Source organism: Pseudophryne corroboree, chromosome 2 (assembly GCF_028390025.1).
Source record: "Pseudophryne corroboree isolate aPseCor3 chromosome 2, aPseCor3.hap2, whole genome shotgun sequence".
In the NCBI taxonomy this organism is placed as follows: domain Eukaryota; kingdom Metazoa; phylum Chordata; class Amphibia; order Anura; family Myobatrachidae; genus Pseudophryne; species Pseudophryne corroboree.
Genome location: NC_086445.1, coordinates 125,154,936 through 125,180,990, shown reverse-complemented (window position 1 = coordinate 125,180,990; position 26,055 = coordinate 125,154,936). Strand labels below are relative to the sequence as shown.

Genomic DNA, 26,055 nt, shown 5'->3' with positions numbered 1-26,055 from the left:
TCGGGACTAAATAGACCCCATAGTTTGGGAACCAGTGGATTACACACTTGGATGGGCGTGGATTATTAAATCTGCACTGAAAAGGTCTACAGTCAATAGGTTTACCACTAATGGTAGACGTGCATTAGGTCGACAGGGGCAAAATGTCGACAGGATCAAAAGGTCGACATAGAATAGGTAGACAGAAGGAAAAGTCGACAGGATTAAAAGGTTGACGGGGTCAAAGGGTCAACATGAAAATGGTCGACACAAAAAAGGTAGACACAGTTATTATGTTTTTGGGTGTTTTGTCACTTTTCTGCAACAAACAAGCCCCATTAGTGTACCATGTCCCCTCGCATGGCGAGCAAAGGTGCCTCGCTCCACTACCGCTGTGCTTGGCACAAGTTACTATTCTCAGTCGTAGTCCACGTGGATGGTAAAGTATGAAAAATAAAAAACTTGCGTCTACCATATGTGTCGACCATTGTCCTGTTGACCTTTTGAACGGTCTACCTTTTTCATGTTGACCTTTTGACCCTGTCAACCTAATGCATGTCTACCGTTTGTGGTAGACTTATTGACTATAGACATTTTTTAGTGTAGATCTATAGTCCGGATAGCCACTTGGACAGACAGAACAAACAGGTGCAACAATTACACATTCGGCCTGTGCGTCATTACCAGCTATGTCACCAATGTAATAATCTTATACATGTCTTACATTACGCACAAGATTATTTTGACTTTTGTTCCATTGAGTCATTTCGAGTTTTGTAATTGTGACTTTCTGAGTGTTACGTAAGCTTATGGCAAAAATTCTAAAACCTTTTTGTTTTCTGTTTCTCCAGCCAGCACACGCATCACACGTCATAGCAATAAATGGACTGCAAGTTACTTTATTAATGTGTAAAAGTGATATAGTTCAATGAAGTGATTGACTAGTTTGGAAATTTTTCAAATGATACTAAAACGGCAATGCATTATTAAAGGGCAGTAACAAACACATTGAGGTAGCCGGCACTAATTACAGTTACTAGCTAATTAATATAACATTGGTGTTGCTAATATTCCCTGTGGACTAGGCTATCTAAAAACAAGACTTAGGGGGTCATTCTGAGTTGATCGCTAGCTGCTTTCGTTCGCTGCGCAGCGATGAGGCAAAAAAATCGGCACTTCTGCGCATGCGGCGCAATGCGCACGCGCAAAGTAATATTACAACAACCGATGCAGTTTCACACAAGGTCTAGCGAAGCTTTTCAGTTGCACTGCTAGCCGCAGAGTGATTGACATAAAGTGGGCATTTCTGGGTGTCAACTGACCATTTTCAGGGAGTGTTGGAAAAAACGCAGGCGTGCCAGGAAAAACGCAGGCGTGGCTGGGCGAACGCAGGGCGTGCTTGTGACGTCAAAACAGGAACTGAACAGTCTGAAGTGATCGCAAGCGCTGAGTAGGTATTGAGCTACTCAAAAACTGCACAAAAAAAGTTTGCCACCGCTCTGCGATCCTTTCGTTCGCACTTCTGCTAAGCTAAAATACACTCCCAGTGGGAGGCAGCATAGCGTTTGCACGGCTGTTAAAAACTGCTAGCGAGCGAACAACTCGGAATGACCCCCTTAATGATTCATTTGGTGATAACTCTACCATGAAAGTCTGTATTGAGAATCTGCTGTTCAGTGCAACCCTGCATAACTGATTTGTCTTTGGGAATTCTGTTTGAGCACCATCATTTTCAGAAGCAGAGATTTGGGGTACCAACACACATCTTCCTAGAGCTGTCCACTTAATTCTCTTTGAAATGATTGTCAATCCCTTGGAAAGTGTTAGGAAACTTCTCCTGTGTTGTTCTTTCTGTCAGACAGAAAAAGGTTTATTTGGATTAATACAATATGACAATAATCTAATAGATCCGACTTTATGCTGATGACAACATGTGCTGTATTACCTTTACTAGGGATACATTGCAGAAAACTCACGACATCTTCAGGATGCAATGAAGTAGCGAGCGCAGACAGGTCAATAAAGTCTCTTCCAAAATGCCTTTGATACGTGGTAAGTTGTTTTATATTTTGTTGGTTACGGATATGAGGCTTTGTCATCGATGGAACTGAAAGGTCAGAAGAAAAAACACCAGTATCAGTATATGTGCTAAACAAACCCTCTTGTGTGCAGTTATGTGGTATGAGATGCCATTATGCTATGTGCAATGAGAACATAAGTAAGTAGACCTTTGTTTATTTAGTATATGGGGTGAATTGTGCACAACTTCACATCTGTGCTAAACATAAGCAGAGCAGTAGAGAGCCTGGCTGGGCCCATGTACTTTTCAAGGGGTGTGGCCTAATCAAAGCAGGCGTGGCCATGTATTCTTAGAAAACCACAGAATAAAATTGTATTTTAAGCGTTTCTCTGGCAACACTGCAACCCAGCACACAGCAGCACGTGCTGGGCTGAGGAGAAGAGCTGCAGCTGCGGTTGCCAGGTAAGGAAAGGGGGGCCCACTGGGCCTCTTCATCATACCTGGGTCCGTGTAATTAGTACCCTGCCCCCTTCCTCTGCACCACTGAGCATACAAGTGGTACAAGAGAGGTTTGCAGGTGGCATTTAGGCAGTTTAGTAACTTGTAGCTTCCTCGCAGCTCTCAATTGTGGTTATTTTGATATGAAATGCACTTATGGCTATTACCAGTAAATTTCCTGATAAAAAACATAAAGCGTCATTTACAAAAGCAGAAATGACAGAGTGGCTTAGTGCTCCCAGATAGCAGTATACAGTATGCACCTATTTGGCTGACAAGCATAACATGAATACGCCTATTTTCCTTTTTGAAACGTGCCCCTGTGCAAATACTCCACTCGGACAGTTGCGGGACTCCAGTCAAAATATAAATGATACCTGGGTGCTTCTGTCTTCCATCCCCACTCCTGTGTTCACTTTAAATAAAGTTGTGTTGGTAGTTTTTATGCACACATTTATGTTTGTTGTATTTTGTTGATTATCTTGATTGGATACAAATTTGTCTTTGTGTCAGTATAACTCTTAAGCCCAGTATCCACGGGCCGATGCAGGAGAGATGTGTGCTGAGCGAACCGCTCAGCACACATCTCTCCTGCCGCTCAGCACAGCGCGATCTGTGCTGAGCGTGCGGGGGGAGACGGGGGGGCGCTCACTTCACCCAGCGGGTGAAGTGAGCGACCTGCTAGATTAGCCTGCATGCAAGCCAATCTAGCAGCAGCGATAGCGATGTGTGGGGCCGTGCATCGCTATCGCTGAGGGGGCTACACACGGAGCGATCATGCTGATATTCTAAGCAAGCTAGTCAGATTGCTTAGAATATCGCTCCGTGGATACCCCCCTTTACCTATAATGTTCACCATACTACCAATAAATTGTATTAGAAAAAAATAACAAACATGAAGGCAAAAAAAACATCTGCCACTATCACTTTTGAACCGTGACCGGACTTATGGAAAACTTTAATCGTTCTCCTAAAATACTACTCACTAGACCTCATTCAGGTCTTAAATAAACCGTGAGGAAACATGGAGTAGGACATAACATACAGCTCTACATTTATACTTTTGGGTGCTTTATTTATTTGCACAGAAGTTGGTGTCGTATAGAGTCACCTAATTGGTGGAAATGGAAATTAACTGTAAGTAAAAGTTGACACCCATTTTTTCCATCTCAGAAGAAATGTAAAAATCAGGTTATTTTACAGTATATATAAACTCAGTGGTGTCAAACAGGAATGCGTCTTGAATGTCACTGAAATATCTTGTCCCACACCTTCCTGTGCCTGCATATAGCAAATACTATACTGAGCCAACATACAACCATAAAGCAAAGTATTCCACCATCACAGCCTACACCATGGGGGTAATTCCAAGTTGATCGCAGCAGGAATTTTGTTAGCAGTTGGGCAAAACCATGTGCACTGCAGGGGAGGCAGATTTAACATGTGCAGAGAGAGTTAGATTTGGGTGTGGTGTGTTCAATCTGCAATCTAATTTACAGTGTAAAAAATAAGAGTTTAAACCTACCTGTAATTTTTTTTCTCATAGTCCGTAGAGGATGCTGGGACTCCGTAAGGACCATGGGGATAGACGGGCTCCGCAGGAGACATGGGCACTTTAAGAAAGACTTTAGGCTCTGGGTGTGCACTGGCTCCTCCCTCTATGCGCCTCCTCCAGACCTCAGTTAGAGAAACTGTGCCCAGAGGAGACAGACAGTACGATGAAAGGATTTTAGTTAATCCAAGGGCAAGATCCATACCAGCCACACCAATCACACCGTATAACTTGTGATATACTATCTAGTTAACAGTATGAAAAACCAATCGGTCCACCACCGATGAAACTATAACATAACCCTTATGTAAGCAACAACTATATACAAGCCTTGCAGAAGTAGTCCGCCCTTGGGACGGGCGCCCAGCATCCTCTACGGACTACGAGAAATAGATTTACGGGTAGGTTTAAAATGTTATTTTCTCTAACGTCCTAGAGGATGCTGGGACTCCGTAAGGACCATGGGGATTATACCAAAGCTCCCAAACGGGCGGGAGAGTGCGGATGACTCTGCAGCACCGATTGAGCAAACAGGAGGTCCTCCTCAGCCAGGGTATCAAACTTATAGAACTTTGCAAAGGTGTTTGACCCCGACCAAGTAGCTGCTCGGCACAACTGTAGTGCCGAGACCCCTCGGGCAGCCGCCCGAGAAGAGCCCACCTTCCTAGTGGAATGGGCCTTAACCGATTTTGGCAACGGCAATCCTGCCGTAGAATGTGCCTGCTGATTCGTGTTACAGATCCAGCGAGCAATAGTCTGCTTTGAAGCGGGAGCACCAACCTTGTTGGCTGCATACAGAACAAGCAGTGCTTCTGTCTTCCTGACTCTAGCCGTTCTGGCCACGTAAATTTTCAAAGCCCTGACCACATCAAGGGACTCGGAATCCTCCAAGTTACGCGTAGCCACAGGCACGACAATAGGCTGGTTCATATGAAAGGATGAGACCACTTTAGGTAGGAATTGAGGACGAGTCTGCAATTCCGCCCTATCCACATGAAAAACCAGATAGGGGCTTTTATGTGATAAAGCCGCTAATTCCGAAACTCGCCTAGCCGAAGCTAAGGCTAACAACATGACCACCTTCCAAGTGAGATATTTTAACTCCACCGTTTTGAGTGGTTCAAACCAATGTGACTTAAGGAAACTTACCACCACGTTAAGGTCCCAAGGTGCCACCGGAGGTACAAAAGGAGGCTGAATATGCAGTACTCCCTTCACAAACGTCTGTACTTCAGGAAGAGAGCCAATTCCTTCTGAAAGAAAATGGATAGGTCCGAAATCTGAACCTTAATGGAGCCTAATTTTTGGCCCAAATTCACTCCAGTTTGCAGGAAGTGAAGGAGACGGCCCAGATGGAATTCTTCCGTAGGAGCATTCCTGGCCTCACACCAAGAAACATATTTTTGCCATATTCGGTGATAATGTTTTGATGTCACGTCCTTCCTAGCCATTATTAGTGTAGGAATGACCTCATCCGGAATACCTTTTTTCACTAGGATCCGGCGTTCAACCGCCATGCCGTCAAACGCAGCCGCGGTAAGTCCTGGAACAGACAAGGGCCCCTATTGCAGCAGGTCCTGTCTTAGAGGAAGAGGCCACGGATCTTCTGTGAGCAACTCCTGCAGCTCTGGATAACAGGTCCTTCGTGGCCAATCTGGAACAATGAGGATTGTTCTCACTCCTCTTTGTCTTATTATTCTCAACACCTTGGGTATGAGAGGAAGAGGAGGAAATTATATAGACCGACCGGTACACCCACGGTGTCACCAGGGCGTCCACAGCTACCGCCTGAGGATCTCTTGACCTGGCGCAATACCTTTTTAGCTTTTTGTTGAGACGGGACGCCATCATGTCTATTTGGGGCAGTCCCCACCGATTTGCGATCTGCGAAGACTTCCTGATGAAGCCCCCACTCTCCCGGATGCAGATTGTGTCTGCTGAGGAAGTCTGCTTCCCAATTGTCCACTCCCGGAATGAACACTGCTGATAGTGCGCTGACATGATTCTCCGCCCAGCGAAGAATCCTGGTGGCTTCCGCCATTGCCACTCTGCTCCTTGTGCCGCCTTTGCAGTTTACATGAGCCACTGCGGTGACATTGTCTTACTGAATCAGAACTGGTTTGTCGCAAAGTAATGCCTCCGCTTGACGTAGGGCGTTGTATATGGCCCTCAACTCCAGGACGTTGATGTGGAGACAAGTCTCTAGACTTGACCAAAGACCTTGGAAATTTCTTCCCTGTGTGACTGCTCCGCAACCTCTGAGGCTTGTGTCCGTGGTCACCAGGATCCAGTCCTGAATGCCAAACCTGCGGCCCTCTAGGAGGTGAGCACTCTGCAGCCACCACAGGAGAGATACCCTGGCTCTGGGGGACAGGGTGATCTGCCGATGCATATGGAGATGTGACCCGGACCACTTGTCCAGCAGGTCCCATTGGAATGTTCTCGCATGGAACCTGCCGAAGGGAATGGCTTCGTATGATGCCACCATCTTCCCCAGGACTCGAGTGCAGTGATGCACTGACACCTGTTTTGGCTTCAATAGGTTCCTGACCAGAGTCATGAGTTCCTGAGCTTTTTCCGTCGGAAGAAAAACCCTTTTCTGGTCTGTGTTCAGAATCAAGCCCAAGAAGGTCAGACGCGTCGTAGGAACCAGGTGCGACTTCGGGATATTGAGAATCCAGCCGTGTTGCTGTAACACCTTCAATGAAAGTGACATGCTGTCCAGTAACTTCTCCCGAGATCTCGCTTTTATGAGAAGATCGTCCAAGTATGGGATAATTGTGACCCCTCGCTTGCGCAGGAGCACCATCATTTCCGCCATTACCTTGGTGAAAATCCTCAGGGCCGTGGAAAGCCCAAACGGCAACGTCTGAAATTGTTAATGACAATCCTGTACAGCAAATCTCAGGAACGCCTGATGAGGTGGAAATATTGGAACATGAAGGTACGCATCCTTTATGTCTAGGGAAACCATAAAATCCCCCCCTTCCAGGCTGGCGATAACCGCTCTGAGCGATTCCATCTTGAACTTGAACTTTTTCAAGTATAGGTTCAGGGATTTTAAATTCAAAAGGGGTCTGACCGAACCGTCCGGTTTCGGGACCACAAACAGGGTTGAGTAATATCCCCTCCCTTGTTGCAGTAGGGGAACCTTGACCACCACCTGTTGAAGATACAATTTTTAATTTGCATTTAACACTAACTCCCTCTCTGAGGGAGAAGCTGGCAGAGCCGATTTGAAAAACCGGCGAGGGGGGACCTCTTCGAATTCCAGCTTGTATCCCTGAGAAACAATTTCTATTGCCCAGGGATCCACCTGTGAGAGAACCCAGATGTGGCTGAAAAGTCGAAGATGTGCCCCCACTGGAGCGGACTCCCTCAGGGGAGCCCCAGCGTCATGCGGTGGATTTTGCAGAGGCCGGGGAGGACTTCTGTTCCTGGGAACTAGCTGTGTGCAGCTTTTTCCTCTGCCCTTACCTCTGGCAAGAAAGGACGATCCACAAACTTTTTTGCTTTTATTCGAACGAAAGGACTGCATTTGATAATGAGGCGCTTTCTTAGGCTGTGAGGGAACATAATGCAAGAAATTTGATTTACCTGCCGTAGCTGTGGAGACGAGGTCCGAGAGGCCTTCTCCAAATAACTCCTCACCTTTGTAAGGCAAAAACTCCATATGCCTCTTCGAGTCTGCATCACCCGTCCACTGTTGGGTCCATAAGACTCGCCTAGCGGAAACAGACATAGTGTTTATTCTGGAACTTAGTCAACAAACATCTCTTTGAGCATCCTTCATATATAATACCGCTTTTTTTTATATGCCCTAGGGTCATTAAAATGGTATCCTTATCTAGGGTCTCAATCTCCGCTGATAAGGAATCAGTTCATGCAGCCAAAGCACTACAAACCCAGGCTGACGCCATTGCCGGTCTAAGTATTGTACCAGAATGTGTGTAAATGGACTTCATGGTAACCTTCTGCTTACGATCAGCAGCATCCTTGAGGGTAGCCGTATCTTGGGATGGCAGCGCTATCTTTTTTGATAAGCGTGTCAATGCCTTGTCCACCTTAGGAGAGGATTCCCATCGTATCCTATCCTTTTGCGGGAAAGGATACGCCATAAGAATCCTTTTGGGAACCTGCAGTCTCTTGTCTGGGGTTTCCGAATCCTTTTCACATAATTCGTTCAGCTCATGCGAGGATGGAAAGGTGACCTCAGGCTTTTTCTCTTTATACATGTGTACCCTTGTGTCAGGGACAGGGGGTTCCCCAGTGATATGCAAAACCTCTTTTATTGCAATAATCATATATCGAATACCCTTAGCCACTTTTGGCTGTAATTTTGCATCATCGTAGTCGACACTGGAGTCTGAATCCGTGTCGGTATCTGTGTCAACTATTTAGGATAGTGTGCGCTTCTGAGACCCCGAAGGACTCGGCGACATTGGGACAGGCATGGTTTGACTTCGTGACTGTTCCCTAGCCTCAGCTTTGTCTAATCTCTTGTGCAATAAATTCACATTAGCACTTAAAACATTCCACATATCCATCCAGTCAGGTGTCGGCGCTGCAGACGGAGACCTTGCATTCATACACTCCCCCTCCTCCTTAGGTGAGCCTTCAACCTCATACATGTCAACACACGCGTACCGACACACCCCACACACACAGGGAAGCTCTTTTCTGAAGATAGGTTTACCCAGTAGCGCTGTTATAACTTTATACACGCCTATATATTTGCCCCCCCCCTTGAAAAACCCACTGTCACCAAGCAGGGGAGAGTCCGGGGAGCTTTCATTTCAGCGCTGTGCTATGGAGAAAATGGCGCTGGTGAGTGCTGAGGAAGAAGCCCTGCCCTGCTTCTGTCCCGCTCAAAATCTTTCAAAACATGGCGGGGGCTCTTTATAGTGCCCAGCTGTACATGTATATATGTGCTTTTGCCATAGGAGAGGTTTATATTGCTGCCCAGGGCGCCCCCCCCTGCGCCCTGCACCTTTACAGTGACCGGTGGGTGTGTGAGGTGAATGGGAGCAATGGCGCACAGCTTTACCGTTGTGCGTTACCTCTATAAAGATCAGACGTCTTCTGCCGCCTCTGAAGTCTTCTTTCTTCTCATACTCACCCGGCTTCTATCTTCTGGCTCTGCGAGGAGGACGGCGGCGCGGCTCTGGGACGGACGGCGAGGATGAAACCTGTGTACCAATCCCTCTGGAGCTAATGGTGTCCAGTAGCCTAAGAAACAGGACCTTGAAACTCAGAGAAGTAGGGCTGTTTCTCTCTCCTCAGTCCCTCGATGCAGGGAGTCTGTTGCCAGCAGGCTCCCTGAAAATAAAAAACCTAACTAAAATACTTTCTTACAGGAAACTCAGGAGAGCTCCCTGCAGTGCACCCATCTCCTCTGGGCACAGTATCAAACTGAGGTCTGGAGGAAAGGCATAGAGGGAGGAGCCAGTGCACACCCAGAGCCTAAAGTCTTTCTTAAAGTGCCCATGTCTCCTGCGGAGCCCGTCTATCCCCATGGTCCTTACGGAGTCCCAGCATCCTCTAGGACGTTAGAGAAATAAAGCAGCCAGTATTTACCCTGCACAGAAACAAAATAACCCACCCAAATCTAACTCTCTCTGCACATGTTATATCTGCCTCCCCTGCAGTGCACATGGTTTTGCCCAACTGCTAACAAAATTCCTGCTGCGATCAACTTGGAATTACCCCCCATGTGCGGGATGTATCAAACATCACATTGTGAGTGCGATATATCCCACCAATGATCGCTTGTATAAGGGCGTTTAGTAACACTGTATGCATGTACAATTGCAATTAAATTGAAAAAGGACAACTCTTCTGGTAAAAGCTGTCCTTTATTTTCAGACAACTTCTGCGTATGGGCAGCCATCGGCCAGCTCAAGCTGCAGGGTACACTGGGTGGAATCCTATTGGATCCCTCTCAGGAAATAATGTGTAAAGAGCTTAGCTTTGCACATGTGGGAAATGAAATAAAACCTTTGATTTGCCTGCATTTTGTGCTTAGTACATTTCGTTCTAAGGGCCTAATTCAGCTTCATACGCTGAAGTGCGGACATCGGTATTCTGCAATTTCCGCAGTTCTGCACATGTGAGCTTGCCACTGCACGCATACGAGAGGACTTAAATTGCGGCCGCATGCAATCACAAGTGCCGGCGGGGTGCAGTGATGGGGCGTCGTAGCAGTGTTTTGTGGGTGTCGATGCGGAGTGGTCAGGACAACGGCGGCGTGTCCGGACCATTTGCAAGGTGGGCCGCGGCGGCTGCGTGACGTCACATGCAGCAGATGCGACCTAAAACGTGGCGACCTGGCATCTGCTTTTGCAGGTAGGCTGCATAGGCAGGGGACCACCCTAAAGATGCGAGCGCTTCACTGTTTAGCAAAGCGCTCATATTTTAGCATGGAGGGGGGTGGTGGAGGGCCCGGCATGTGGGGCAGCCTTGTCCTGTTCTGGGCGGCCCCCCGCATGCTAGTGAAAGGAGTTGTAGTTTTGCTAATTTTCGCCCTATGTCCAGAAAAACGTGGAAATGATGGCGCCCGCGCTGCATGGGTCAAAGCCTCACAACTTGCTGATTTTTTAACAAATTCAACTTGTTCAACATTCGACCAAGTCACCAATCTCTTACCTACTCCCTTGGCTGGAAGACGTCGATGCGAGTAACATCCATATTTGTGGGTGAAATCGTCCAGCTCAGGAGCATGTGGCTGAACTTGATAATGAAACCGTGACTCTGTGGCCAAAGGCTGCGGAATTTCTCTCCTCCAGTTGGGAGCAGCATCGATGGCATATCTAACCTGATAACCTGCATGTAATAATATCACACAGACAGGGTAACAGTCAGCAATCTTTAAATCTCTGATAGCTATACTTATATTAATATAGAAGTTGGTACCGACATCCCACATCATCATCTCACCTGACTACTTATCAAAACAAAATAAAAAAAATCACACACAAGGAAATCAATAGAAAAAGATACAAAGGAATAGACTTTCAGAGGCGCACTGCGGCCATTTCTTCCATACATATGCACCCCTCTGCCCCCTGGTATCACGGCCACTCCCCACCACCGCTGGAGGATGGGTAGGGCAATGCTTTGCCCAGGGGCCCACACTGCTGTTAAGACAACCCTGCATATGGGCACATGGAACTGATCTATCTCATGGGAGTGTCATGGTTGCTGCTTTACACCCGACTCGCAGGACCATAATGTGTTCATTTACTTATCTTTACTTCTGAAGAGGCATTGGGCCTAAGTCAGAGCCACAGGCAATGCCAATAGTTACGTAGTTGAGCGACTGTTTGCAACTGCGCATGTGCATACATTTCTCAAAACCCCTGGGTGCACAGTACGCACAAAAAGTGCTGTTGTGATTAATCCAGACGGTATCAGAAATGCTGTGGAAAAGTGATGGGTGTTCCAGGGCAGTGGTAATAATGTCAGTGTCACAAGCGCGTCAATGTCACAGTTGTGTTCCCACACATACAGCTGTCAGCACAGGAGGCCATGGTCAGATGGAGATACTGCACCTGTTAGAATGCGTGTGGCAGTAGTGCAATCAGGTGCTGAACCAGGGGCGGAACTCCCGGAGGCAGCGGAGTCCGTTGCCGCCGGGCTCCAGTGCTGAGGGGGGCACCTGGCTCTGCTATTTTATCCCGACACTGCACCAACAGAGAAGCCACGAGCAGAGGCAATCATTACTATCACTATCTCACTCTCCTCCGTTACGGGGACTGACTGACACAGCAGGACATGTCCCCCATACAATTTTACAATGGAGACTGGGGAGGAGCTTAGTGGGCAGTCATCTGACCTGTGCTCTGATTGGACAATAACATTCTCAGCGTGGTGCAGGCGGCAGCAGCAGCAGTGGAGAAGAGAGACAAACATGCAGGGACCCCGGCGCATACCACAAGCGATGGCTGATGAGGGAGCAGGTATTGAGGGGGTGTCTGCTGCCCCCCTCATAGACATTACTTACCCCTAATATCTGTCCCCTCATATGCTGTATACCCCCTGATCTGTCTGTCCCCTCATATACTGTATACACTGTAATATCTGTCCACTCATATGCTGTATACCCCCCTAATATCTATTCTCCTCATATATTCTATGCCCTCTGATCTGTCTGCCCCCTTTATATAATGTATACCCCATAATGTCTCACACCTCCTATACTGTATAGTCCCTAATATCTGTCCCCTCATATAGGGATCAGTACGAGATCCCGCCGGTCGTAATACCAACACCGGGATCCCGGCCGGCAGAATCCCGACAGGGGGCGAGCGCAACGCAGCCCCTTGTGGGCTCGCTGTGCTCGCCATGCTGCAGGCCCGGTGCCTCGCTACTCTCGGCACACTAATTTATTCTCCCTCTATGGGTGTCGTGGACACCCACAGAGGGAGAATATGTCGGGATTGTGCCGGTCGGGATCCCGGTGTCGGTATTACGACCGCCAGGCTCTCGTCCGGCGGGATCTTGACCTCATACCCTCATATACTCTATACCCGCTTATGTCTTTCCCTTCATATGCTATATACCCCCTGATGTCTGTCTCCTCACGTACTGTATACTCCCTGTATCCTTGGTGCGACTCGGCTGTGGATGGGGACAGTGGCGGATTCAAGTGGGGGCAGTGGGAGGGGGGGGGGGGGGGGGGGCAAAGCACGTGCCCCTGTCGTTTAGGATTTTAATTTTGTACCATTACACTAAAAGACCCCTCATGCGAGACCTGGAAGTCTGGGACAGAGGACTACAGGACCATGCTGGTGTGTATCCCAACACACACGAGAAGCTCGGGAAGGATCTAGGAACTACGGCGCCAACATGGGCAGTCTAACAACACAACCCTCCCGAGCGGTGGAGAGCAGGGGAACATCAAAGGACTCACTGGCATTGGGGTAAGAAGGATCGGGATGCCACTCCACTGCACAATCAAACCAAACCACCTGTGTTTCCTTCCCCCTCTTTGTCTGTTTCTATACCTCTCCCTTTCTCTCTCCTTCTCCATGTCTTCATTCTCTTCTCCCAGTCTCTCTCTCTCCCTGTCTGTCTCTCTCCCACCATCTCTGACTCTCCCTGTCTGCCTCTCTCCCTCCATCTCTCTCTTTCTCTCTCTCTCCTTGTCTGTGCGTCTCTCTTCCCATGGCTCACACAAGTGGAAGGGGTGAAATCACACTGCGGAATGGGGGCATGGCTCACACAGGGACCAGGGGAAAGGGGTACATGGCTCTCACAGGGGAAGGAATGGCACATGGCTCACACAGGGGCCAAGGGAGGGGATGATGACACAGGGGCTGCTAGTTATAATAAAAGGGAGTGACACGCCAAGCAGCCATGTGAGGGACTCCACAGCCTGAGGTTTAGACACGGTGTGATCATTGAGATTTAAAGTTTGGCTGTTCCTATTGGTGCCAATGTGTGTTTTCTTTTTTTTATCTCGCCATTGGGTTTTATTATTTTCTTTGTGGTGGCCTATGTGCTTTATTTTCCTGTAGGAGCCTAGTTTATTATTTTTCTATCAGTGCCAGTGTGTTTTATTATTTTCCTGCAGGAGCCTATCTGCTTTACTGTTTTTCTATCAGTGCTAATGTGTGTTGTTTTGTCCTACCCCTGCTAATGTATGTGTGTTTTTACCTACAATGGGATCAGCTATGTAATGTGGGGCATAGAGGGGTCTGTAAGGTAGTGTAGGGTATAAATAGGTCGGGAGGCATTCATTATGCAGGCTGTCAGTATGCCGGAAGCCCGACACCCGGTGAAATACCGGCCGCCGGGTGGTATCCCCACTCGGGTGGTGGTCCATGCCACCACCTGAGGGGGAATATAACCCTGCCACCGGGCCCGATGCATGGCGAGCGCGAGGGGACATGCAGCGCTCACTGCCGGCTGTAGGGATCCCGGCGTCAGTCTCCTGACCTCCGGAATCTCGACAGCCGTCATAACATACTGAATCCAATGGGTCAGTAGTTTTCTTTAGGGTATAGATGGGTCAGTGATGTAGTGGCAGGTATGTAAGAGTCAGTTAAAATACAAATTACTTTTTGTAAAGGGGGGGTGGGGTGCACAACATTTATCTCCCCTCCGGGCAACGGGGATGAAGTTACGCCACTGTGCTGAACTGTCTACACCACAGGTTCCCAAACTCCATCCTTCATGTTTTCCAGGTCACCTGTGTATCTTTAAATTGTGAAAGTTGGTCATACATCCGTGCCCAGCTAAAAACTATATTAACTAGTCTAGTGTGACCTGGAAACCATGAACTTTTGGGGTTCTGTATACAGAGTTTGAGAACATCTGGTCGTTCCAACTATTTCAACACAGCTTTGGATTTTGGTGGTAATTCAGAGTTGATCGCAGCAGAAAATTTGTTAGCAGTTGGGCAAAACCATGTGCACTGCAGGATGAGGGGGCAGATATAACATTTGCAGACAGAGTTAGATTTGGGTGGGTTCTTTTGTTTCTGTGCAGGGTAAATACTGGCTGCTTTATTTTTTTACACTGCAATTTAGATTTTAGTTTGAACACACCACACCCAAATCTAACACTCTCTGCACATGTTATATCTGCCCCCCCCTCCCCCCCCCCCCCTTGCAGAGCACATGGTTTTGGCCAACTGCTAATAAATTTGCTGCTGCGATCAACTCTGAATTAGGCCCTTTAACTCTAAGATTCTCCCCTACTAAAAGGCTGCTTAACGGAGCTCACTTGTGGGAAGTCCCAGTTACAGCAGGGGCATTGCTAAGGCATAGGGTGAACTGGATCACAGATCTAAAAGTCAGGGACGGTGATGTTCTACATATGCAAGTATATTGCTAAATGCATAGTATTGACTGTTATTAACTCACAGCAATCTGAAGTCCCTGCATAAAACTGATTGACATTTTGCAAACATATTGCCACCAATGAGATGTGGACCATTCTGAACAATTTGGATTGAAATTACAGAAGTGACTCTGTGTTTATAATTATATCCATCATCTCATTAGTTAGATATCAAAATGTATTTTTTTATTAGCTTCAGACACATGACCTATACATATTACCAGCAGAAAAATACTTTTTTATGTTTGTGTTTATTTTAAGTGGTTTAATAAATTTTTCCAATGCTATATTTAGATGGGCACAGGCGGTTACGTAATAGGATCAGAGATGATTTTGGCAAGTTTGCCACTGATTTTGCCTTATAACTTATTGCTGCTATTATTTAGCAAAATCACGCCGGTTCCTTCACATCAGAATCTTTTACATAACCCTCATCCTGTTTAATAGAGGAAGCTTTTTTTAAGAGTCTGTTCCTTTTTTGCCCTAATAATCATAATAACACATTTAGTTATATTATATTATTAGATTCACCCACCAGCACTGAAAAGTATTTTGTTTCCTTTTTGCATGTATTTACAGTTGGCACAGCAGCTGTGAGGAGACTAATTTATCATAGTAAATAGTCCGCACCTAAGAGTTTTAGCCATGTCTGCATAAAGAAAGAGTTGCACTACTTTTAATGAATACAATAAATTATTAATTCACAGATTTATTAATGTTTCAGGAACTAGTTATATGTATTGAAAATTCTACTTAAAAAAATAGGTGCTGTAACTCCGCACCTCTAAGTTCCATCAGATATAAAGCACTATAAATACCCAAAGGAGATATGAGATCCAGACAAAGCGATTATGTAGGCAAGCTGAGAATGATGCATGCAAGAACACAACATCCGATTGGTGCTTTTCTTAACCAATGACTTGCATGAACCTACCTTGCGGTATTCCTAAGTAGTCCTCTTTATATGTGGAGAGATACTGGGACCTCATGACCTTCTGCACCTCGTCACTTGTTGGTGTCCTAATCCAGGGAGAGCGGCTGTCCAGGGCGATCCCTTTCTCCTCATGGGGTAACTTCCACACTGCAAACGTCTGAAGGTAACAATGACTTACTAAGCATTAGCAGTGACTAAAATACTGTAGCAAATCTCTCTGCAGCTGACAGTCACAGTATCAACTGCTCAAGCATTAAATCTGAAGTATGGACCTACTGGGAGAGGAAAGTTACAAAATAGATGCATGGGCACATACTAAACATAGCAGAAATGCACTGGAGTGTAATTACTGGTACAGCCACTGGAGAACTACACTATCTTGAAATCACTCACTGGTTGTAATGTGTTTTGTTTTGCTGTCAGGATGGCAGTAGCTGACCTCACATGGACCGGAGCTGTTTATTAGCACCCAGACATATTGCATGTATCTAACCTAACTTACCATTTTATCTTGGATACAGCTGTGAATATACAGTAGATATTACTATACATATTGCAGGACGTACGCCCTGTAGCAAACACTATGTATAGTTACACCAATAGCAAATTAATTTGCGTTGCACATGTATGCACCTAATATAGGAACAAGGAGTATCATGATACAGGTTGAGTATCCCTTATCCAAAATGTTTGGGACCAGAAGTATTTTGGATATCGGATTTTTCTGGAAATTTTGGAATAATTGCATACTATAATGAGATATCATTGCGATGGGACCCAAGTCTAAGCACAGAGTGTATTTATGTTTCATATACAGCTTATATACTTGTGAATTTCAGAGTGTTACTTCCTTTGTGATTAATCAGGACACATGTATATGTCTTAGGGTCATTTATGGAGTTTTAGACCTGATAATTATAATTTCTTAGCGCCATTATTCACGGCATTAAGAGATTACATACCACCGAATGTATGAAAACTCACACGCAGGGACTTCTGAGCGCTACTATGCATGTGCTGCCATATGCACAGCTGCCACACCAGGGAGGGTTCTGGAGGAACCCTCCCCACCAATTTTTGTGAAATGTAGCCCATAGGCTACCACGGCTAATGCCCACAAAGGAACCTATGAGGGCTGCAGCTGCTGTCGGATATGTAGGGACTGTGGCAGATATGGAGAAAACTGATTTTTTTTTATCCCGCAATTATTGTTTAATATATAAGCCCATCAATCTGTTCATTCTTTATATGTGGCTTCCAACAGTATTTTACAAGTTTAATCACTTTCTATACATATTTCTAAGAGCGCCCCCATAGGAGAGTATTCTTTCTTCTCCCTGTATTCCTAACTTCATTTGTTATACTCCAGGAGTGCGTCATCAGTGCTACGGAAATTGAACAGAATTCCAGTAGGCAATTTATTGAGTTCATACTGCACGCTTTTATACACTGATAGCAAATATACTGTTCTTATGACTGTACATGTCCCATGGTCAAAACATCTCCGTGTTCTCCTCCAAACTTAAAACATATAAAAAAAACTTTTTTTTTTAGTGTCAGTTGCATCAACAACACAAAAATAAGATTTTACTTACCGATAAATCTATTTCTCGGAGTCCGTAGTGGATGCTGGGGTTCCTGAAAGGACCATGGGGAATAGCGGCTCCGCAGGAGACAGGGCACAAAAAGTAAAGCTTTTTCCGATCAGGTGGTGTGCACTGGCTCCTCCCCCTATGACCCTCCTCCAGACTCCAGTTAGGTACTGTGCCCGGACGAGCGTACACAATAAGGGAGGATTTTGAATCCCGGGTAAGACTCATACCAGCCACACCAATCACACCGTACAACTTGTGATCTAAACCCAGTTAACAGTATGATAACAGCGGAGCCTCTGAAAGATGGCTTCCTTCAACAATAACCCGAATTAGTTAACAATAACTATGTACAATTTATGCAGATAATCCGCACTTGGGATGGGCGCCCAGCATCCACTACGGACTCCGAGAAATAGATTTATCGGTAAGTAAAATCTTATTTTCTCTATCGTCCTAGTGGATGCTGGGGTTCCTGAAAGGACCATGGGGATTATACCAAAGCTCCCAAACGGGCGGGAGAGTGCGGATGACTCTGCAGCACCGAATGAGAGAACTCCAGGTCCTCCTTAGCCAGAGTATCAAATTTGTAAAATTTTACAAACGTGTTCTCCCCTGACCACGTAGCTGCTCGGCAAAGTTGTAATGCCGAGACCCCTCGGGCAGCCGCCCAAGATGAGCCCACCTTCCTTGTGGAGTGGGCCTTTACAGATTTAGGCTGTGGCAGGCCTGCCACAGAATGTGCAAGTTGGATTGTGCTACAGATCCAACGAGCAATCGTCTGCTTAGACGCCGGAGCACCCATCTTGTTGGGTGCATACAATATAAACAACGAGTCAGATTTTCTGACTCCAGCTGTCCTTGCAATATATATTTTTAATGCTCTGACAACGTCCAGTAACTTGGAGTCCTCCAAGTCACTTGTAGCCGCAGGCACTACAATAGGCTGGTTCAGATGAAATGCTGACACCACCTTAGGGAGAAAATGCGGACGAGTCCGCAGTTCTGCCCTGTCCGAATGGAAAATCAGATATGGGCTTTTGTAAGATAAAGCTGCCAATTCTGACACTCTCCTGGCAGAAGCCAGGGCTAGAAGCATGGTCACTTTCCATGTGAGATATTTCAAATCCACCTTTTTTAGTGGTTCAAACCAATGAGATTTTAGGAAATCCAAAACCACATTGAGATCCCACGGTGCCACTGGAGGCACCACAGGAGGCTGTATATGCAGCACTCCCTTAACAAAGGTCTGGACTTCAGGGACTGAAGCCAATTCTTTTTTAAAGAAAATCGACAGGGCCGAAATTTGAACCTTAATAGATCCCAATTTGAGACCCATTGACAATCCTGATTGCAGGAAATGTAGGAATCGACCCAGTTGAAATTCCTCCGTCGGAGCACTCCGATCTTCGCACCACGCAACATATTTTCGCCAAATTCGGTGATAATGTTGCACGGTTACTTCCTTCCTTGCTTTAATCAAAGTAGGAATGACTTCTTCCGGCATGCCTTTTTCCTTTAGGATCCGGCGTTCAACCGCCATGCCGTCAAACGCAGCCGCGGTAAGTCTTGAAACAGACAGGGACCCTGCTGAAGCAAGTCCCTCCTTAGAGGTAGAGGCCACGGATCTTCCGTGATCATCTCTTGAAGTTCCGGGTACCAAGTCCTTCTTGGCCAATCCGGAACCACTAGTATCGTTCTTACGCCTCTTTGCCGTATAATTCTCAATACTTTTGGTATGAGAGGCAGAGGAGGAAACACATACCCCGACTGGTACACCCAAGGCGTTACCAGCGCGTCCACAGCTATTGCCTGCGGATCTCTTGACCTGGCGCAATACCTGTCCAGTTTTTTGTTGAGGCGAGACGCCATCATGTCCACCATTGGTCTTTCCCAACGGGTTACCAGCATGTGGAAGACTTCTGGATGAAGTCCCCACTCTCCCGGGTGAAGATCGTGTCTGCTGAGGAAGTCTGCTTCCCAGTTGTCCACTCCCGGGATGAACACTGCTGACAGTGCTATCACATGATTCTCTGCCCAGCGAAGAATCCTTGCAGCTTCTGCCATTGCACTCCTGCTTCTTGTGCCGCCCTGTCTGTTCACATGGGCGACTGCCGTGATGTTGTCCGACTGGATCAACACCGGTTTTCCCTGAAGCAGAGGTTCTGCCTGGCTTAGAGCATTGTATATTGCTCTTAGTTCCAGAATGTTTATGTGAAGAGACGTTTCCAGGCTCGTCCATACTCCCTGGAAGTTTCTTCCTTGTGTGACTGCTCCCCAGCCTCTCAGGCTGGCGTCCGTGGTCACCAGGATCCAATCCTGTATGCCGAATCTGCGGCCCTCCAATAGATGAGCACTCTGCAACCACCACAGAAGAGACACCCTTGTCCTTGGAGACAGGGTTATCCGCAGGTGCATCTGAAGATGCGACCCTGACCATTTGTTCAACAGATCCCTTTGGAAAATTCTTGCGTGGAATCTGCCGAATGGAATTGCTTTGTAAGAAGCCACCATTTTTCCCAGGACTCTTGTGCATTGATGTACAGACACCTTTCCTGGTTTTAGGAGGTTCCTGACAAGCTCGGATAACTCCTTGGCTTTTTCCTCCGGGAGAAAAACCTTTTTCTGAACCGTGTCCAGAATCATCCCTAGGAACAGCAGACGAGTTGTCGGCATTAAATAAGAATTTACTTACCGATAATTCTATTTCTCGGAGTCCGTAGTGGATGCTGGGGTTCCTGAAAGGACCATGGGGAATAGCGGCTCCGCAGGAGACAGGGCACAAAAAGTAAAGCTTTAGGATCAGGTGGTGTGCACTGGCTCCTCCCCCTATGACCCTCCTCCAAGCCAGTTAGGTACTGTGCCCGGACGAGCGTACACAATAAGGGAGGAATTTTGAATCCCGGGTAAGACTCATACCAGCCACACCAATCACACCGTACAACTTGTGATCTAAACCCTGTTAACAGTATGATAACAGCGGAGCCTCTGAAAAGATGGCTCACAACAATAATAACCCGATTTTTGTAACTATGTACAAGTATTGCAGATAATCCGCACTTGGGATGGGCGCCCAGCATCCACTACGGACTCCGAGAAATAGAATTATCGGTAAGTAAATTCTTATTTTCTCTATCGTCCTAGTGGATGCTGGGGTTCCTGAAAGGACCATGGGGATTATACCAAAGCTCCCAAACGGGCGGGAGAGTGCGGATGACTCTGCAGCACCGAATGAGAGAACTCCAGGTCCTCTTTTGCCAGGGTATCAAATTTGTAGAATTTTACAAACGTGTTCTCCCCTGACCACGTAGCTGCTCGGCAGAGTTGTAATGCCGAGACCTCTCGGGCAGCCGCCCAAGATGAGCCCACCTTCCTTGTGGAATGGGCCTTAACAGATTTAGACTGTGGCAGGCCTGCCTCAGAATGTGCAAGTTGAATTGTGTTACAAATCCAACGAGCCATCGACTGCTTAGAAGCAGGCGCACCCAACTTGTTGGGTGCATACAGTATAAACAGCGAGTCAGATTTTCTGACTCCAGCTGTCCTGGAACATATTTTCAGGACCCTGACAACTTCTAGCAACTTGGAGTCCTCCAAGTCCCTAGTAGGTGCAAGGCACCACAATAAGCTGGTTCAGGTGAAACACTGACACCACCTTAGGGAGAGAACTGGGGACGAGTCCGCAGCTCTGCCCTGTCCGAATGGACAAACAGATATGGGCTTTTTTGAGAAAAAACCACCAATTTGACACTCGCCTGGTCCAGGCCAGGGCCAAGAGCATGGTCACTTTTTATGTGAGATGCTTCAAATCCACATATTTGACTGGTTTTAAACCAATGTGATTTGAGGAATCCCAGAACTACGTTGAGATCCCACAGTGCCACTGGAGGCACAAAAAGGGGTTTGTATATGCAATACTCCCTTGACAAACTTCTTGACTTCAGGAACTGAAGCCAATTCTTTCTGGAAGAAAATTTACAGGGCCGAATTTGAACCTTAATGGACCCCAATTTGAGGCCCATAGACACTCCTGTTTGCAGGAAATGCAGGAAACGACCGAGTTGAAATTTCTTTGTGGGGCCTTCCTGGCCTCACACCACGCAACATATTTTCGCCACACGTGGTGATAATGTTGTGCGGTCACCTCCTTTCTGGCTTTGACCAGGGTAGGAATGACCTCTTCCGGAATGCCTTTTTCCCTTAGGATCCGGCTTTCCATCGCCATGCCGACAAACGCAGCTGCGGTAAGTCTTGGAACAGACATGGTACTTGCTGAAGCAAGTCCCTTCTTAGCGGCAGAGGCCATAAGACCTCTGTAAGCATCTCTTGAAGTTCCGGGTACCAAGTCCTTCTTGGCCAATCCGGAGCCATGAGTATAGTTCTTACTCCTCTACGTCTTATAATTCTCAGCACCTTAGGTATGAGAAGCAGAGGAGGGAACACATACACCGACTGGTACACCCACGGTGTTACCAGAACGTCCACATCTATTGCCTGAGGGTCTCTTGACCTGGCGCAATACCTGTCCCGTTTTTTGTTCAGACGGGACGCCATCATGTCCACCTTTGGTATTTCCCAACGGTTTACAATCATGTGGAAAAAACTTCTCAATGAAGTTTCCACTCTCCCGGGTGGAGGTCGTGCTGAGGAAGTCTGCTTCCCAGTTTCCATTCCCGGGATGAAACACTGCTGACAGTGTTATCACATGATTTTCCGCCCAGCGAAAAGTCCTTGCAGTTTCTGCGATTGCCCTCCTGCTTCTTGTGTCGCCCTGTCTGTTTACGTGGGCGACTGCCGTGATGTTTTTCCCACTGGATCAATACCGGCTGACCTTGAAGCAGAGGTCTTGCTAAGCTTAGAGCATTATAAATTTACCCTTAGCTCCAGTATATTTATGTGGAGAAAAGTCTCCATACTTGATCACACTCCCTGGAAATTTTTCCCTTGTGTGACTGCTCCCCAGCCTCTCGGGCTGGGCTCCGTGGTCACCAGCATCCAATCCTGAATGCCGAATCTGCGGCCCTCTAGAAGATGAGCACTCTATAACCACCACAGGAGAGACACCCTTGTCCTTGGATATTGGGTTATCCGCTGATGCATCTGAAGATGCGATCCGGACCATTTGTCCAGCAGATCCCACTGAAAAGTTCTTACGTGAAATCTGCCGAATGGAATTGCTTCGTAGGAAGCCACCATTTTTACCAGGACCCTTGTGCAATGATGCACTATTTTTAGGAGGTTCCTGACTTGCTTGGATAACTCCCTGGCTTTCTCTTCCGGGAGAAACACCTTTTTCTGGACTGTGTCCAGAATCATCCCTAGGCACAGCAGACGTGTCGTCGGGATCAGCTGCGATTTTGGAATATTTAGAATCCACCCGTGCTGATTGTAGCAGTATCCGAGATAGTGCTACTCCGACCTCCAACTGTTCCCTGGACTATGCCCCTATCAGGAGATCGTCCAAGTAAGGGATAATTAAGACGCCTTTTCTTCGAAGAAGAATCATCAATTCGGCCATTACCTTGGTAAAGACCCCGGGGTGCCGTGGACAATCCAAACGGCAGCGTCTGAAACTGATAGTGACAGTTCTGCACCACGAACCTGAGGTACCCTTAGTGAGAAGGGCAAATTTGAGACATAGAGGTAAGCATCCCTGATGTCCCGGGACACTATATAGTCCCCTTCTTCCTGGTTCGTTATCACTGCTCTGAGTGACTTCATCTTAATTTGAACCTTTGTAAGTGTTCAAAAAAATATTTTTAGAATAAGTCTCACCTAGCCTTCTGGCTTCAGTACCACAATATAGTGTGGAATAATACCCCTTTTCTGCAGTAGGAGGGGTAATTTAATTATCACCTGCTGGGAATACAGCTTGTGAATTTTTTTCCATACTACCTCCTTGTCGGAGGGAGACCTTGGTAAAGCAGACTTCAGGAGCCTGTGAAGGGGAAACGTCTCGACATTCCCATCTGTACCCCCGGGATACTACTTGTAGGATCCAGGGTTCCTGTACGGTCTCAGCGCCATGCTGAGAACTTGTCAGACGCGGTGGAACGCTTCTGTTCCTGGGAATGGGCTGCCTGCTGCAGTCTTCTTCCCTTTCCTCTATCCCTGGGCAGATATGATCTTATAGGGACGAGAGGACTGAGGCTGAAAAGACGGTGTCTTTTTCTGCAGAGATGTGACTTAGGGTAAAAAACGGTGGATTTTCCAGCAGTTGCCGTGACCACCAGGTCCGATGGACCGACCCCAAATAACTCCTCTTCCTTTATACGGCCATACTGTGCCGTTTGGAATCTGCATCACCTGACCACTGTCGTGTCCATAACATCTTCTGGCAGTTATGGACATCGCGTTTATTCATGATGCCAGAGTGCAAATATCCCTCTGTGCATCTCGCATATATAGAAATGCATCCTTTAAATGCTCTATAGTCAATAAAATACTGTCCCTGTCAAGGGTATCAATATTTTTAGTCAGGGAATCCGACCAAGCCACCCTAGCTCTGCACATCCAGGCTGAGGCGATCGCTGGCCGCAGTATAACACCAGTATGTGTGTATATACTTTTTATTATATTTTCCAGCCTTGTCAGCTGGTCCTTGAGGACGGCCCTATCTATAGACGGTACCGCCACTTGTTTTGATAAGCGTGTGAGCGCCTTATCCACCTTAAGAGGTGTTTCCCAACGCGCCCTAACTTCTGGCGGGAAAGGGTATACCGCCCATAATTTTCTATCGGGGGGAACCCACGCATCATCACACACTTTATTTAATTTATCTGATTCAGGAAAAACTATGGTAGTTTTTTCACATCCCACATAATACCCTCTTTTGTGGTACTTGTAGTATCAGAAATACGTAACACCTCCTTCATTGCCTTTAACGTGTGGCCCTAATAAGGAATACGTTTGTTTATTCACCGTCGACACTGGATTCAGTGTCCCTGTCTGTGTCTGTGTCGACCGACTAAAGTAAACGGGCGTTTTAAAACCCCTGACGGTGTTTTTGAGACGTCTGGACCTTACTAATTGTTTGTCGGCCGTCTCATGTCGTCAACCGACCTTGCAGCGTGTTGACATTATCACGTAATTTCCTAAATAAGCCATCCATTCCGGTGTCGACTCCCTAGAGAGTGACATCACCATTACAGGCAATTGCTCCGCCTCCTCACCAACATCGTCCTCCTACCTGTCGACACACACGTACCGACACACAGCACACACACAGGGAATGCTCTGATAGAGGACAGGACCCACTAGCCCTTTGGAGAGACAGAGGGAGAGTTTGCCAGCACACACCAAAAACGCTATAATTATATAGGGACAACCTTATATAAGTGTTTTCCCTTATAGCATCTTTTTATATATATAAGTATATCGCCAAATTAGTGCCCCCCCTCTCTGTTTTAACCCTGTTTCTGTAGTGCAGTGCAGGGGAGAGCCTGGGAGCCTTCCCTCCAGCCTTTCTGTGAGGGAAAATGGCGCTGTGTGCTGAGGAGATAGGCCCCGCCCCTTTTTCGGCGGCCTCGTCTCCCGCTCTTAACGGATTCTGGCAGGGGTTAAATATCTCCATATAGCCTCCGGAGGCTATATGTGAGGTATTTTTAGCCAAAATAGGTATTCATTTGCCTCCCAGGGCGCCCCCCTCCCAGCGCCCTGCACCCTCAGTGACTGCCGTGTGAAGTGTGCTGAGAGGAAAATGGCGCACAGCTGCAGTGCTGTGCGCTACCTTAAGAAGACTGAGGAGTCTTCTGCCGCCGATTCTGGACCTCTTCTTACTTCAGCATCTGCAAGGGGGCCGGCGGCAAGGCTCCGGTGACCATCCAGGCTGTACCTGTGATCGTCCCTCTGGAGCTGATGTCCAGTAGCCAAGAAGCCAATCCATCCTGCACGCAGGTGAGTTCACTTCTTCTCCCCTAAGTCCCTCGTTGCAGTGATCCTGTTGCCAGCAGGACTCACTGTAAAATAAAAAACCTAAGCTAAACTTTCTCTAAGCAGCTCTTTATGAGAGCCACCTAGATTGCACCCTTCTCGGCCGGGCACAAAAATCTAACTGGCTTGGAGGAGGGTCATAGGGGGAGGAGCCAGTGCACACCACCTGATCCTAAAGCTTTACTTTTTGTGCCCTGTCTCCTGCGGAGCCGCTATTCCCCATGGTCCTTTCAGGAACCCCAGCATCCACTAGGACGATAGAGAAACTGGGATTTTGGAATATTCAGAATCCACCCGTGCTGTTTTAGCACTTCCTGAGACAGTGCTAATCCCATCTCTAGCTGTTCTCTGGACCTCGCCCTTATTAGGAGATCGTCCAAGTATGGGATAATTAATACGCCTTTTCTTCGAAGAAGAATCATCATCTCGGCCATTACCTTTGTAAAGATCCGAGGTGCCGTGGACAATCCGAACGGCAGCGTCTGAAACTGATAGTGACAGTTTTGTACAACGAACCTGAGGTACCCCTGGTGTGAGGGGTAAATTGGAACGTGGAGATACGCATCCTTGATGTCCAAGGATACCATAAAGTCCCCCTCTTCCAGGTTCGCTATCACTGCTCTGAGTGACTCCATTTTGAACTTGAACTTCTTTATGTACAGGTTCAAGGACTTCAGATTTAGAATAGGCCTTACCGAGCCAT

General features: G+C 47.0%; 1 protein-coding gene across 1 annotated transcript in view; it reads right to left on the bottom strand.

Annotated features, from left to right (window-relative positions):
* Window positions 1-862: 862 nt before the first annotated feature.
* TEX26 (testis expressed 26) overlaps window positions 863-26,055 on the bottom strand; it is a 33,694-nt gene continuing 8,501 nt past the window's right edge. The window contains exons 5-8 of the mRNA XM_063951687.1: window positions 15,829-15,985; window positions 10,695-10,871; window positions 1,925-2,086; window positions 863-1,830 (exon numbers count right to left, since the gene is read on the bottom strand). Coding sequence (XP_063807757.1) covers window positions 1,763-1,830; window positions 1,925-2,086; window positions 10,695-10,871; window positions 15,829-15,985 — 564 coding nt within the window. The 3' untranslated portion in view covers window positions 863-1,762. The remainder of the gene's footprint in view (window positions 1,831-1,924; window positions 2,087-10,694; window positions 10,872-15,828; window positions 15,986-26,055) is intronic.